This window comes from Rhinolophus sinicus, chromosome 9, assembly GCF_057876585.1.
Source record: "Rhinolophus sinicus isolate RSI-liver-muscle chromosome 9, RSI-T2T, whole genome shotgun sequence".
NCBI lineage: Eukaryota > Metazoa > Chordata > Mammalia > Chiroptera > Rhinolophidae > Rhinolophus > Rhinolophus sinicus.
This window is the reverse complement of record NC_142509.1, coordinates 33,540,027-33,553,856: the sequence shown is the minus strand read 5'-3', so window position 1 is coordinate 33,553,856 and position 13,830 is coordinate 33,540,027. Positions and strand designations below refer to the sequence as shown.

Here is a 13,830-nt window from a genome sequence, read left to right as displayed (position 1 = left end):
CATTACTTATCTCTGGGGCTAGGAGGCAGGGTAGGAGGCAGGGTAGGGTAGGTGAGAGACTTGTACCATTTGAGTTTTGAAACTATGTGAATATATCATCTATTTTTAAATTAATATTTTTAAAAACATTAAAACAATGTAACTGTCACTAAATTTGGAGAGAAACTTATCAGTACGTCCAAGAATCTGGTTGAAATCATAATTCTTTCCAATAATTCTCATTAGCCACATCTACTGGCAAATATTTATACTATTTAGAAACCAAAATGTATCATGAATCAGCCAAGTAAAGAATTTCAGTATTCAGCCATAAAAAAAAAGAAGGCTATCCTAGCCCTTGTGACAACATGAATTAATCTTGAGGGTATTAGGCTAAGTGAAGTGAAGTCAGGCAGAGAAAGACAAATACTGTATGATCTCACTAATATGTGGAAGAGAAAAAAGTTGAACTCATAGAAACAGAGCAGTATGGTGGTTGCCCGGGGCTACCGGGCGGGGGAGATGGGGAGATGTTGGTCAAAGGGTACAAACTATCCGTCAGCAGGTAAGTCCTGGGGATCTAATGCACAGCAGGACGACTCCAGTTAATAACACTTTGCTGTACACAAGCACTTGGAATCTGCTGAGAGCACAGCTCAAATGTTCTCACCATACACACACACATGCTAACGTGAGGTGATGGATGTGTTAACTAACTTGATTGTGCTCATCGCTTCACAGTATATACACATGTCAAATATCCACATTGTACACCTTAAAAATATACAATGTGATTTGTCAGCTATATTTCAATAAAGCTGGAAGGGGGCAAAGAATTTCAGGTCTAGAAACCTTTGAATCATAGATAAACTTTGATTCCGATTTGGCCCAGGCAGTTCATCAGAAAGCTATGGCTAAGCCCTATCATTTGTGACTTTTGAAGCGAGGGATATTATCTATTCCATAATTTAAATTTTAAACATCAAAGTTAAAAATACTTCACTGTCCCCGCAATCGACTACCTCTCTCCAATTTCTCTCCTTTTTTCTAACAAAACTCTGGAGAGAATTACCTGTTCTCCACCTTCTCGTCGCCACCTTCCTCCTCGACCAGCTCCTCTGGCTTCCACCTTCCCACGCCCCACGAAGTTCTTGCTAAGGCTGTATCAGCAAGGGCTTTCGTATTCGCCATTCAAAAGACCTCTTTCACGCTCAATCTTGACTTCCCAGCAGAACGCAAAAACTTAACTCTGCTGCTAAGTTCTCCTTTCTATGAAAACTTACTTGGTTTCTGAATTAACTTGTTAAAGCCCACTTTAAAACTTTTAAAAAGATAAATGATGAAAAACAAGTCTTGCCGCACCACTTCCCCTCCCCAGAGGTAATCAATGCTGCCATTTTTTTGTGATGCTTCCACTCACCCATTCATTCAACAAATACTTAGTAAGCACCTACTGTGTGCTGGCCATCATTCTAGGTGCTGGGGACACAGCAGTCAACAAAAATGACCGAAATCCCTACCCTCCTGGAGCTGACATTCTAGGCAAGGGAGACAGCGAATAAACAAATAAATGGGTAGTAATAAGAGCTATGAAGAAAAATAAAGCAGGGCAAAACGGATAAAAAGGGACAGGATTTTATTTTATATAAAATATTTTGTATGGAACAGTCAAAAAGGTCTTTCGGATAAGGTGATATTTGAGCAGAGACCTACAAAAGTACAAGAACAAGCCACGCGGTTATCTGCAAGACCACGTCCTGGCACAGGGTCCCCCGACGGGAGTACACTTGGTGTTTTGCGTGTCAGCAAGGAGGCCGGCTGTGGCTCGAGTGGCATGAGAGGGAGGAGAGTGGTAGAGGGCCCAAAGCATGTAGTGCCTTCACAGAGGTAATACAATTTGGGATACACTTTGCAAGTAGAGCAGGCAGCATGTGCTGACTGGACACGGAATTTGGGAAGGAAAAAAAGGAATCGGGAGTGACAGTAAAGGGGGCATACTGAGCTTGAGGTGACTATCGGACTTCCCAAAGGGAAAGTCCCATATGCTGTGCGTACACAAAACAAACACCCACATCAGCGCACGTCTCGAGTTCCGGGGCAGGTTTTGGCTGCGAAGCCAGTGTGGCATCACCAGCGTATAGAGGTGATTAAAGCTGTAAGACAGGATGGGAGCAATCAGGGAGTCAGAGCAGACAGAAGGGCCCTCCAATGGGTCTCGGTCACGTGACTGTTGAGAAGTAGGGAAGGCCAGACTGGGCAGGAACCACCAGTGAGAGGGAAAGTCCTGGAAGTATCCCACAAGCCAAGTGAAAACAGTTCCAAGAATGTGGGAGTGATAAACCACATTCAATGCTCCTAAAAGGTCAAGTGAAAAGAAGACTGAGTTGACCCTGAACTTAGTAATGCGGAAGTCCCTGGTGAACTTGGGAAGAGCTGTTTTGGTGGCGGGATCAGGATACAAAACTGACTGGAGTGAGTTCAAGACAATGGAAGGAAAGAACATAAAAACAGTAAGAAGCTCTTTGAAGAGTTTTGCTGGAAAAGGGAGCCAACGATAGGGGAGTGGAGGCGGGTATGGGTCAAGGGAGTTGTGTTTTAAAGACAGGATGTCCTCGAATGTATTTGTATGCTGTGGCGAATGACCCATTGAACGAGGAAAGCTGTTCACACAGGAGAAGGGCAACTGCAGAAAGAATCTGTCCTTCCCCAACTTGCATTACACTGCAGGCGGCAAAACCACACAGCGTTCTGAACCTAGCTTTTCACGCTAAACAATATAACTTGGAAATTAATCGACTTGAGTCTATGCAGAGCGGCCTCATACTTTTTAACAGCTAGTGTTCCATTCTGTGAAAGGACCATAGGCAGTGAGCCAGACATGTATGTTTAGCCTCCCGAGTCAGCATTTCAGAAGCTGCGAAACTAGTAGCCAGTGATACTTAAATTTTTTTTTTTAATGAGGAAAAATTTTAAACATATGCAAAAAGTAGAGAACAGTACAAAGAACCTCCACATACCCACCATCCAGATTCAACTATTATCCAGATACTGCCCCACCTGTTTAACCTATCCACCTCTTTTTCTGCTCAAGCATTTTAAAGCTTATCCCAGACATCACGTAGTCCCACTTCTGAAAACTGCACTACATATCTCTCAAAATACAGACACTTTCTCATATAATCACAATGCCATTATGATACTAAGAATACCCCTTGGTTTCATCTAACACTCATTTTATATTCAAAATCCAAATTGTCTCCAAAAAGGTTGTTTTCAGAGTTGGCTTGTTTGATTCACATTCCAAAAACAAGTCAGAGTATTCTTTGAATCTAGAGCAGGCTCCTTCCTCCCCAATTTATTATTTCATGCCAGTGCAGAGGCTATTTCAGTTGTTCTATTTCCTTCAGGGCATGTATGGGCTTTTGATTGTATAACTATATGTCTAAAAATATCTTTATGTTGCCTTTATATTTGATTGATACTTTGGTTGACCACCGACTTCTCGTTTGGAAATCAATTTCCCTCAGAATTTTGAAAGCACTACTCCATTTTTGCATCTAATAATGCTATTGAATAGCCTGGTGTTTTTTTGAATTTCCCATCATGTGTACAAGATTTTATTTTATTTCCGGAAGCTTTAGAATCCTCTGTTTCTGATAATCTGAAATTTCAGGATGGAGTGCCACAGTGTGGGCATTTTTCATTCACTGAGCTGGATAACCTTACATGTGGATGCCAGTGACCTTTGTGATCTGTTTTTCTTGGATTGTATCTTATCATGTTCCCCTCTTTATTTTTTCTATTCTCTTCTTGGAACGCCTATTGTTAATAGTAAGACTTTCCATGGATTACTCCTCTACGTTTCATCTTCTCTCTCATATTTACTGTTCTTCATCTTTGTCCTATTTTCTGGGAAATTTCTTATTTTTAACCCTTTTATGAATTTTAAAATTTTGACAATCATAGTTTTCACTTCCAGGGGCTCTTTCTCTTCGCTGATAGTGTTCTCTTGACATCCTGTCCTGTTTTATGAATGCAATATTTTCTCACATCTCACAGACTAGTTAGTGTTTATAAAGCTTTATTCTACTCCTTTTATTCGCTGCTTTTCTGATGTTTTGTTTTCAAATTAGAAGCTTTCCTCACTTGTCTAGAGATCCTTGGTTGGCTGCTTTTTAAAAAAATTATTTAAACTTTTTATTCGGGTAATTTTGAAATGTACACAAAAGAAGAGGGAAAGGTATAATGAGCTTCCCATGAATGCATCGCCTTCAATAACTTCAATAACTATCAGTGCTTCACCGATCTTTTTAATCTATCCCCGTCCCCTCTATACACATTCCTCTCCAAATTGGGGGGTTTTGTTTGTTTTTTGTTTTTGTAGCTGCCCTTTTTTTAACAGCTCAGCACCAATCAGGAAAGCTGTGCACATGGCTGAGGTTTGCTTTCTAGAACATATCAACTGTGGGTGATGCACTGGGCAGCAAGTCTTTTCCTTAAGTGAACCCCAATGTCGGTATCAGGGTCCTTTTTCCATGCTCATTCAGTTTCTTTGGAAACCGACGTCCAGTCTTTGGCCTGGGCAGATGGCATCTGAGCACAACTGTCGTGTGCTCCAGGAAGGGGTGGACTGCGTCTTTTACGAAGCGTCAGCCTATGACGCTGTCTCCCGTGGCTCTGAACTGTCCCAGACACCCCCAGTTCCCAAGGTGCTCTAAGGCTGGGTGGGGGGAAGCACGTCCCTCAGGATTCCCCTGCACATACTTTTAGTTTGGGCTTTCCCCACACTGCCAGACAGGAAAGGACCCTACCATCTCCATCTTCTAAAGTAGGGAGACAACACATACTGCCTACAGCCGAGGAACAAGAAGTAAAGCATTAACTATAAGTTACAACGATAACCGAAAGAGAAATTAAAACGAATGCAGTAAATACATCAGAAGGAATAAGGAAAGAGGAAGAATTGAACCAAATCTTCATCACAGCAAAAAACAAAAACAAAAAACACACAATGTATGGAGATCGTAAATGAAGAAACAACAATGCAAACCTTTTACTTAGAGATATGAAAGGAATCACCAGGAGAACAAAAAGCTGAAACCATGAAAGTAACTGCCTCTGAGAAGCAGGCCCGGGGGTGGCACAGGGGACTCTCGCTTTTCAATGAGCCCGGAGGTGCCACCTGAAGTGTTAACCCACGTGCACGTAGCTCTTTGAATACAATTTTTTTCTTTTAATTTAACAAAAGCATATCAGGGGAAGGGGGAATTCTTCAACGTTTTCCCATTATTCTGAGGATAAAGACCTAAAATCTTTTAACCAGCTAGTAAGTCTGTTTAAAAATAAAACAAAACAAGCTTCTCTGAAAATTTCATTATGAGTACATGCTCAAGTTGTACAATGTCTAGCAGACCAATTCAGAGATTCCGCCTAGCTAAAACATTTCATAAGACAATGACTAGAGAAGACTGAGAAACTCGGTAGAAAAAGAAAAGACTGTACATTAAGGTTACCAGACTCCGACTGACAGTCAGCTGGCAGGATGGGTGACCGATTTCCCAGAACAAGTTTTAACCCTATTAAAACTTATTAGAAAATTGCTTCAATGTCTTGTTTTGTTTTTTTTCAGGAATGCTAATTTCTTCCCAGAAAAAGGCTGTAAATTACACCATGAAAAAAAGGTTTTGTCACAGACCTGGCTTGGGACAGTTTTTTCCTCTGCAAATATAATCTAGACTAGCGCTGTCGAGTACAACTTTCTTCGATGATGGAAATGTTCTGTGTCTTCGCTGTTCAGTATGATCACCACTAGCCAGCCACTCTGGCTATTGAGCACTTGAAATGTGGCTCACACAACTGGGCAACTAAAGGTGTTATTTTATTTACTTCTCATTAATTTAAGTTTAAACAGCCACATGTGGCTACCGGCTGCTGCACTGGACAGAGCAGGCCTAGACTACCGTGGCCTCCAGCCTCGTCTCGCTCCAAGCTCTCCTTCTCTCTGCGTTCCAGCCACTCTAGCCTGCTGTCATTTCCGAAAACACGCACGCTCACTCCTGCCACAGAGCCATTGCACCTGTGGTCTCCTCTTCCTAGCATGTTCTTCCCCAGCCTTCTACCCAACTTCTTCATCTGGTTAACTACTACTTTCCTTTCACTACTTAAAATCATGTTGTACACTTACGTGCTCAATTGTTTATCATTAAGTTTTTTTGTCTCCCCATCGCACCCGAAACCCACCCAACTAGCCAGAGTCCAAGCTCCATTTGAGCAGGGATCCTGCCCACCTTGCCCATCACTGAATTCCCACCACCTAAATACACCACTGCCCAGCTCTCAGTAGGCAGTCAGCTAGTATCTAGTGAACAAATGAATGCCTTCTCACAATTTTAATTGTCATCTCTCTCGGGGATTCCCAACACCTACCAATAGACCCAATTTTGCTACTCCAATTTAGTTCCACATTTCCAAAAAGCCCCACGAGCATTTCTACTGAAAAACTCCACTGCCTACACATTAGCTATTGTTATCTCCACTCTGTTGCCACATTCACCTTCAGAAAACTTGGCTTTACTGGGTCACACAACTCCAAACACAGAAACTTTCCAAGATACCCAAGAGAAAAATCAATTTTGAGGCAAGAGTGAAAATACTGTACATACTCCAAGTTTCCTACGTCCTTTGTAAACCAATATAAAAAGAAAGCAAATAGAAATGTCTGTGCAAAGCCACAAAGTGAGAAAGTGAAACTTACCACAAGTTCAAAAATGTCCATAAAGACAGAATGCCCCTTAGGTGTTTTCTCGTTCAGACTGGCAGGGGACCAGATCCAATAGAAGTAAGTACCGTCTGAAGAAAGGTGCACGGTGCTCATAGTGCTGCCAACGGGGAGGTGATTGGCTGGCATTGGCACCGTCTGGCACACCTGGGCACAAAAAGAAGGAAAACATCAGTGAGACATATAAAGTCTCATTAATTCTATCAGCTCATCATTAATGCTATTAAGTCCCAGGTGAGAACTCAATAGGCTTCCTGGTCAAAATGAAACTGAGCTTTATCTCTAAGAATACATGAAAATTACATGACAAAAATATAAAAGTTCATACAATCAGCCATGCAACAGATAAAAAGATTCTTGAAATTAAATTCAAATTACATTTTTAAAAAATGTATTCACTAAACACTTTGAAATCTGCTTTGTATGTGTGTTTTATCAAATATTAAAAACAAAGTTTTAGAGAAATAGTACTTTCTGACATTTCCTTAGTAAATGAATTAAGACTATTAATTATAGTTTAAGGACAGGAACTATATCTTATCTATCCTTATAGCCCCAGCACTTAATTCAGAGTCTAACAAAGTTAAATAACAAATGTGGAAGGAAGGGGGGGAAGAGGCAAAAGGAAGGAAAGGGAAAAAGGAGAAGGGAGAGGCGAAGATCCCAACTTAGCACACGAGGGCTTAGTGACATTCACCAAGTCCATCAAAAGAAAAAGACAAACACTAATTCCCTATATTAGACATGAAGCCATGTGCTTTTAATACTAAACAAACTTCGGTTTCAGCAGAATGAATAACTTTTGCATCATTTCACATTAAATGTGTAGTTGCATACTAATTTTTACTGCCAGAGAAAAGCACTTAAAATGAGAAAAACTGAGAATCAAGAAAACTGCTGATTTTTTTTTCTAATTCAAGAGTAGGAGCAAAACTGAAAATCCCAAAATAAAAATAATTAGAGAAGGTCAGACGCCTTCAGGGAACAATAAGAATGAACGATTTTCAATTATTCCACCTCGTGGGGTGAGTCACTAGTTTTCCTCAGATTACTTTAGACCCCCAAACTCACTTGATATGAACTTTCTTCCAGACTTGTTTTGTCTACCGCAAAAGCTAAAAAGTCACATAGTTGCTGTAACCACACTTTGAAACATGTAGTGCCAGGAAATTTAGAAAGCTGACAGCTACTGATTAGCCTAAGCCACCGCCAAGTTACGCTAATGCACACATCTAGTTAGAGACAACACTGCTTTCTTAGACATCAAAGTTTTTGCAACAACACAGAGGAAACTGACCAGCACTTCATATGTAAACCGTGTTCCAAGATTTAACATCTGTTTAATTCTTAGGCTTATCTGTTTAATTCTTAGGCTTATAACTCCATTTCAAATAAATATAGGAGGTTAATATAGGAGATGTTTATTTGAAACAGAGTTACAAGCCTGGGAATCTGTCTGCATTAGTGATAAGAAATGAAGTCAATTGAGCATCTACTTGCTAATTTGTTCATGTTACTCATCTAACAATTCCTGAGCACCTACTATGTGCTTTGGAGATACAATGGTGAACAAGACTCAGTCTCTATTTTCCAGGTAAGACATAGTTTGAGTGACAGACAAAAAGAGATGTAACACACCACTTAACTCCTGGATGTGATTACTGTCGGGGCACTCACTCCACAGATGGTAACTCTAACCATTCAGTTCAACTTTGGTGGAAAGGCAAAAACTTGCAGCGTAAAGAGCCCAAACTCTAGAGCTAAGAACATGTATTCAAGTTCTCATGCTGTCATTACTGTGTGGCCTTTGGCAAGTTACTTAACTTCTCTGAGCTACATTCCTTTATTCAATAATAAACACTTACTGGCTGCTTACAATGGGCCTAGCTTCAGCTGCCTTATCTATAAGAAGAAACTGTCACAGTTACACCTCACGGGTAGGAAAGGAAGTGTATGTAAATTGCCTAGACCAGAGCCTGGCACAGGGAGAGACAGTGATCAATGGTAGTTGTTATTATATCATCATCATCATCCATCAAATGCTAGATACTGTGCTACATTCTAGGGACATAAAGATGAATAAGATAGGGTCCAGACATGAAACTGTGCACGTCTTGGGGAGGAATTAGACACAAGAGCAGGTAATGACGGTATAATGCAGCAAGCGCATGAGAGCGCTGAAGACGAGCTCTTAATCTCTAATACACAATGATTTTATCTAAACTCATTTTAAAGCTCCTGTTCCCACAGAAAGGCTGTTTAGAACAAATTGAATAGGGAAATGATGCTTTCCCAAAATAGGTCTGGTTAAAAAAAAAAAAAAATTAGTATTTATACCATCATTGACTCTCTAGAATTTTTTTCTTAATCATAAAAAGTCTGTTGTTGGCCTTAGAAACTCTTAGGGAGCACAACTCATGTGGGAAAATTCTAAGACATTAGAGAAAAAAACAGAATGCTCAAAACAATGACAATTTAAAAGAGCCACTCGGGCAGAAAACTTTATCAACGGTGTTAATATTAGTTCTCATGATGTCAGGAACTTCCCTTACTGTCTCCAACATACAAAGACAATGCCTTGGTTTTCTCTTTACCTGAAGGGTGTTCTGGTCTATGACCTGGAAAAGGGAGTGAGGTTTATTATCGAAAGATACAGGCCGGTGGAGAAGACAGCCGCTGCCAAAAGCAACCCATCCTGGGTCCAGCTCCTCATTCCGGCAGTACACGAAACCTCTGTGGGAAAAGAAAGGCACACATGCTGAGTCACCTCACTGTGTCCGAAAACCCACAATGAGCCACAACTGACATCAACAACATTTTCCACCTAATTTTTAAAAATGACTAAGTATGCAAAGAATAAGAAGGAGAGCGAATATATTACATTAACTTTGGGACAGATAAACTGGGGCAAATATTAATTTTCCCCAACAAACTGGAGAGGAAAAGAAGCTGGGGAAAAGGCCCAAATAAATATATGTAAGGATCTCAAACTGTGGTTTCTTTTGGCAGCAATTCATAATCACTGCTAATCCAACGTCAAAAAGACTTAACTGAAAAAAAGTCCATTTATCAACATGGAGAAGAAACTAATATTATGGAAATCTTTTCAGAGAGGAATTTCTGGTTCAAAACAATGATCTGAGCGTTACCAAACTCTTCAGAATCAAAACAAAGCTGAAATCACTAACAAAACAAGAGGGTGGGTGACAATAAGAGAAAACCGGAATCATATGAACTCGTTCAGACTTATTTAGCTACCAGTCAGTCTGGGGGAGTCAGCATGCACCCCAGGTGTCTTCACAGAGATTTATGTGAGGAGGAAAATGTTCGGGCCAAATCATTCAGCAAGTTGCACGCAACTGACCTTAGAGTACCATGTAATCCAGACCCCAATTTGCTTACTCCTCTTCCAGCTGAGTTAGTAGTGTACAGGTAAAGACCGTCTGCCGTGAGACAGCGTCCCAAGTCAGCATCTGAAATCGTTTTTTCACAGGTAAATTATATACATGAGTTTTCTAATGAAATTATAAACGTGCTTTTGCCAATGAAAAAGCCATTAGGAGGCTGAGAGAAAGATAATCTCCCACTTCTAAAATAAGTGCTTCAATGCGACTTCCAGGAAAGATGGCTTGAACCCCCACAGCAAACATCCAAAATGCTTGTGGGATCAGGGACCAAGATCACGAAAAGAGGTCAGAAAGTTATTAGCACGAAAACCTGGTTAGGCCTGCCTTTTTTTTTTTTTTTTGAATAGCAAAAATACTGAGTCAAACTTACACATTCCTAATTCTAATCTGAAATGACTAAGAATACAAGATTTTCACTAATGATTTTGTAGTAAAAAAAGCCATGAGCTTTTAAGAGCTTTAGGTACATATTAGCTGACCTTGAGCCTCTTTGAACTGCAGTTTCTTCATCTGTAAAATGAGGATAATATGTACCTTAAGAGTTACTGTGATGGTGACATGAGATAACTTAGGTAAACACCCATATCGCACTCTGGTACGAAGCTGGGGCTCCATAAGTGGCAAATGATATTATGTTGACAGACTAATGATATACATTAAAATAAAATCTGCTTCTGTGTTTTTTCCATCCAGAGGCACAGCACAAAAGTTATCTCTTCTCTTTACAAACAGCAATTATGTTTCCCCTTAGCTGCATCTTCCCCACACCAAAATAAACAGTATCTCTCCATATGACAGCTTGTAAATAAAATTTTCAGTGTTTCTTTTCATAATCACTCCACTCACTACGTTTAAGTGGAGTTTGTCTACTGCTTGTCATATTTGGGGAAATCCAGTGTCACAGTACTCGAGTTAATACCAAGTATGCTGCTATCTCAAAAATTTAGTATACTAATCGGAGACAAGTGTAGTTTGTACCTATTGGTTCTCCAAAACACAATCAGTTAAAGTGGGTAATCATTTTTAACGCTAATTTCTTAGAGATTTACTTTGGTGAATCTTTTTAAGACATTCCATTTTTTTAATGGAAACAATTTCCTGGAGTTTTTAAAATTCCTACTTCATCAGTTAGGTAATATTTAATGATATATCATAACAAGTACTAATCACAGTAACAAACAGGTTTGGGCCACGGTGTACTCCCAGCAGCCTGCAACGCCACAAGCGAAAGCACCATGGGTTTTGGGAGACCAGGGCAGAGACAGTACATCTACCAAGTGAATAAAGAGGTCGAATTCATCTGGCCAAGTCAGTTAAGTGGAGGTCAACTAAGACAGCTTCTGCCATTTTCGCTGAGATCACAGAATAAACTGATATGTCGTACTTGTGAAACTGTAAAAACATTTGAATCCAGCCCACTTTGTTTAAAGGAGATACTTAACATCTCATGCTCCCGGAACAATGTCTTTTTTTTTTTTTTTTTTTTTTTTTTGCTTTTAGGACAGGAGGGTTCATCAACACACATGCAATAAATTACTAAGAGAAACAGTATCAGGCTGAAAGACATGATACTCTGTTCGTGGACATAAAAATTCAACTTAAGGCTCCCATGCCCAAATTCAAATACCCAGGAGCCAATTTAAGTAATTCATGCCTCTCTGGCAGAAGTGTACGGATGATACCTTTTCCTTGCGATAGTAAAACCTATCCATTTTCTTACCTCACCGAGTATCAGCTTTTATACTTTGACTGATAAAGCAGACAATGAACACACTGTACAGGAACCTCGAGCTCTTAATTAAAAGGAATACAGAGTTATATCTAAATCGTTTGCCACAATGATCTAAAACCATTCTTTTCACATCTTAATTTGAATCACAGGCCCAAACCCTTACCTTACCTTTATTTTCAGAACTGGAGCCAGTGTTGCTTTCTGGTGCAGGCAACATGTCTTCATATCCCCATGATACTATGTGTTTGCCACCAAGCAAACAGGACGGGGACCCAGGCCCCCCTTCCAAAAGCAACAGCCTAAAAAGGGGAAATGGAGAATCACAAAGACAGTGAGACTAGCCATTTCAGCAAGAAAATAAAAGTCTACCTACCATCTCAAAGAACAGAAACTAAAACAGTTTTATACAGATATTATATATCTGGAAAGATTCACAATATATTCCTAAATTTAAAATTTACAAAGCAGTGCTTAGAGAAATATTATAATAAAATTACAGCTGTGTACAAAATGAATATATATATATATATATATATATATATTCATTTGTGTGTGTGTGTGTGTGTGTGTGTGTGTGTGTGTATTCCAGGGGTGCCAAAAAAATGTATACACGTTTTAAGAGATATTAATACTTTGGTCAACGTTGCTCAAGCAGTAGTTTACCGTCATCAGAAGTGTGTGGACGCTGATGGTAACCACGTTGAGCACCTCTTGTCATTGCAGAAGTCAAACGTGACTTGTATCATCTTTTGTTATTGGTATATATTGAGTATTACAATTTTAATATAGTTTTTTCCTTTCTTAAAATGTGTATACATTTTTTTGCACCGTGTGTGTGTATGAGAGACCTATGCTAAATATACTTAAAAATATGAATCATTAATTGATAAGAGTTCTACCTATTAGAACCTAACAGCAATCTACCTATTAGAAGAGCAATCCTAATAGAGCAATCTACCTATTAGAAGAGACCTTATGTGCAATCTCTCTTGTGTAGAGGAAAGGTAAGGATCCAAAGGGACAACTTACCTGTACAGTACATCAGCTACAGGCAGGGACCCTAGATCAGTCTGTTTCTGTAACAGATGGACTGTATGGACAAAAGTTTTCAATGATCCCCTAAAAATAAAAGGAGGAAACAGAAAATCGTCAAAATTGAAAAGTCAAATAATAAGGTTGCTAGTGGTAATTTTATTAACCGCATGAGAGGGTTCCAAAATGTATCTATCTGCTTCTGCCAATCAGAAGATTTGTACAAAATCTACTTGATTCTTACCTGCTACCACCAGCTCATACAACAAGTTACTATGTGAGTGGTATCATGCCAACTGTGATGTTCTTGCTGCATTTGTAAAGGTAAATAATTGTCTCCTAACACGAAAGCTCAAAACATACGGCTCAAGTACAAAGAACATGTGTCTATGAAGCTTGGATACTGTTTTCATCATCAGGCCAGTTTCTAGTCGAGAGGAGGGATTTCATAGGACGAGGTTCTATTTAAAGTCAAACGGTATTTCCAGGATTAACTTTTTATTGTCTTTGCTAAGTTCATCTGTTTTACATAACATCTCATCGAACCCCATCACATCAAATGTGACTGAAAAGGAATACACTCAAATAATTAATACTTTGGGCTGAGAGGTATTCCTTCTGAGAAGTACGTGATTATAATACTTCCAGAGCTCGCCACTTCTCGATTTCTTTCTGGTTCCCAAGGCTTGGGGCTCTGGGAAGTCTATAATATGGTCAGCAGGATCTAAAAGAAGGTGCTTTTACGATACACAAGGCTTACCTGGCCAGACCCCAAGTATAAATCACCACAAGAACATTTCCTGCACTAAATGATCGCCTGTATCAGATGGGCTGACTTCAGATCGCTGCCTTATTCTCTTAGCCAAGGCTTTAATTGCTAGGTATCATATGCCTAAACCCCA

The 13,830-nt window shown here is 39.7% G+C and overlaps 1 protein-coding gene across 5 annotated transcripts in view; it reads right to left on the bottom strand.

Annotated features, from left to right (window-relative positions):
- Positions 1-13,830, bottom strand: part of HECTD4 (HECT domain E3 ubiquitin protein ligase 4) — a 167,408-nt gene that overhangs the window by 105,199 nt on the left and 48,379 nt on the right. For all 5 annotated transcript variants that reach the window (XM_074321579.2, XM_088801010.1, XM_074321581.2 and 2 more), the window contains exons 3-7: positions 12,926-13,015; positions 12,065-12,195; positions 10,122-10,230; positions 9,352-9,490; positions 6,734-6,904 (exon numbers count right to left, since the gene is read on the bottom strand). In XM_074321579.2, coding sequence (XP_074177680.2) covers positions 6,734-6,904; positions 9,352-9,490; positions 10,122-10,230; positions 12,065-12,195; positions 12,926-13,015 — 640 coding nt within the window. The remainder of the gene's footprint in view (positions 1-6,733; positions 6,905-9,351; positions 9,491-10,121; positions 10,231-12,064; positions 12,196-12,925; positions 13,016-13,830) is intronic.